We start from the raw sequence: 1,152 nt of genomic DNA, 5'->3' as shown, positions 1-1,152 counted from the left end.
GTCTCTCGGACCATTGCGGACAGAGCCACGGATAGGATCTCAGATGACTGCGGACAGTGCCACGGACACGATCACGGACAGCATATTCCATTGAAATTTCCTTTAACCATCCTGGACAGCTACAGCTACACGGACAATCATCGTGGACAGGTTTGCGGACTATGGCGGACAGATCCACGGATAGGATCGCGGACTGCGGACAGCTGCGGACAAGTCCACGGACGTTTCAATCCACGGACTGGAGCCACGGACAACTCGTGGACATACCAGTGGACGTGTCCTCAAATTGTCCTCATGTAGTCCGTAGCCGCTGTCCGCGTGAGCTGTCCGTCGGCTCATCAGGGACAGCGCGCGGCAAACAGCCTCCCCCTCCACCCGTCCCCCGCCTGTCTGAGGCATCGCCTCAGCCACGGACTGGGGGTCTAGGGGCCCGGTCGGAAAAGTGCCCCGAGGCGAGGGGCCCGAAATTGCCTACCTCCCAGGGGCAAACACCTTTTTTTTCGTTAAAATAGGAATACGACGTAGGTTTTCAAAAAAAGAACTCATATAAGACCTTTAAAATCCACTCTTTAATGGTTTAAATTTAAATGGAGATGTATTAAAAATGAACAGGTAACGTTACTCAATAAGATGCCTGCGCAGCTCTTCGGTTCCGCCAGCGCTAAAGAAATTATTTTCTGGTCTCCGCTTGATCCCCTTGCCGTTTCGAGAGTAAAAGCTAGCTGACACCTTAAATTTACTTATCTATTCTTTACGTTTAGTCAAAAGGTTTTTAAGGTATCATCTGCTAAAAATCTCTGTTAGCACAATGAAAAATTTTAACTTTTTGTATAAAATTTCAGCAGCCAAAAACACTTACGTAACCAAATTGAAAAATCTCTTTCATATCATAGACGGGGATTGCCTCTCTGGGGTTTGAGGTGGTCCCGATTCCTGTATCGAGGAGAAAGTTGTCCATCTTTTTGTCAAAAGTTTCCCTTGAGTCATGGGCGGCATCGTATAACATATCGTACAACCCTTTTCTGTCGTATGGTCCACGCATGTTGCTGCTAAACAAACCCTGTGCAAACGCCTTGAGCTTTTTCGCATCCACATCTTTGTGACCTTTAATATGCTTATATGTGGCATGAACTTTTCCATCATATGGGCACA

The 1,152-nt window shown here is 47.3% G+C and overlaps 1 protein-coding gene across 1 annotated transcript in view; it reads left to right on the top strand.

Moving 5' to 3' along the window:
• LOC127751270 (uncharacterized) overlaps window positions 1-629 on the top strand; it is a 7,012-nt gene extending 6,383 nt beyond the window's left edge. Inside the window, exon 4 of the mRNA XM_052274537.1 lies at window positions 613-629. Within this exon, the coding sequence (XP_052130497.1) occupies window positions 613-629 (17 nt within the window). The remainder of the gene's footprint in view (window positions 1-612) is intronic.
• Window positions 630-1,152: the final 523 nt, after the last annotated feature.

The sequence above is a fragment of the Frankliniella occidentalis genome, unplaced genomic scaffold (assembly GCF_000697945.3).
Source record: "Frankliniella occidentalis isolate FOCC.00 unplaced genomic scaffold, Focc_3.1 Scaffold405, whole genome shotgun sequence".
NCBI lineage: Eukaryota > Metazoa > Arthropoda > Insecta > Thysanoptera > Thripidae > Frankliniella > Frankliniella occidentalis.
Note: the sequence above shows the minus strand (reverse complement) of the source record. Positions and strands in the feature narration are given on the sequence as shown.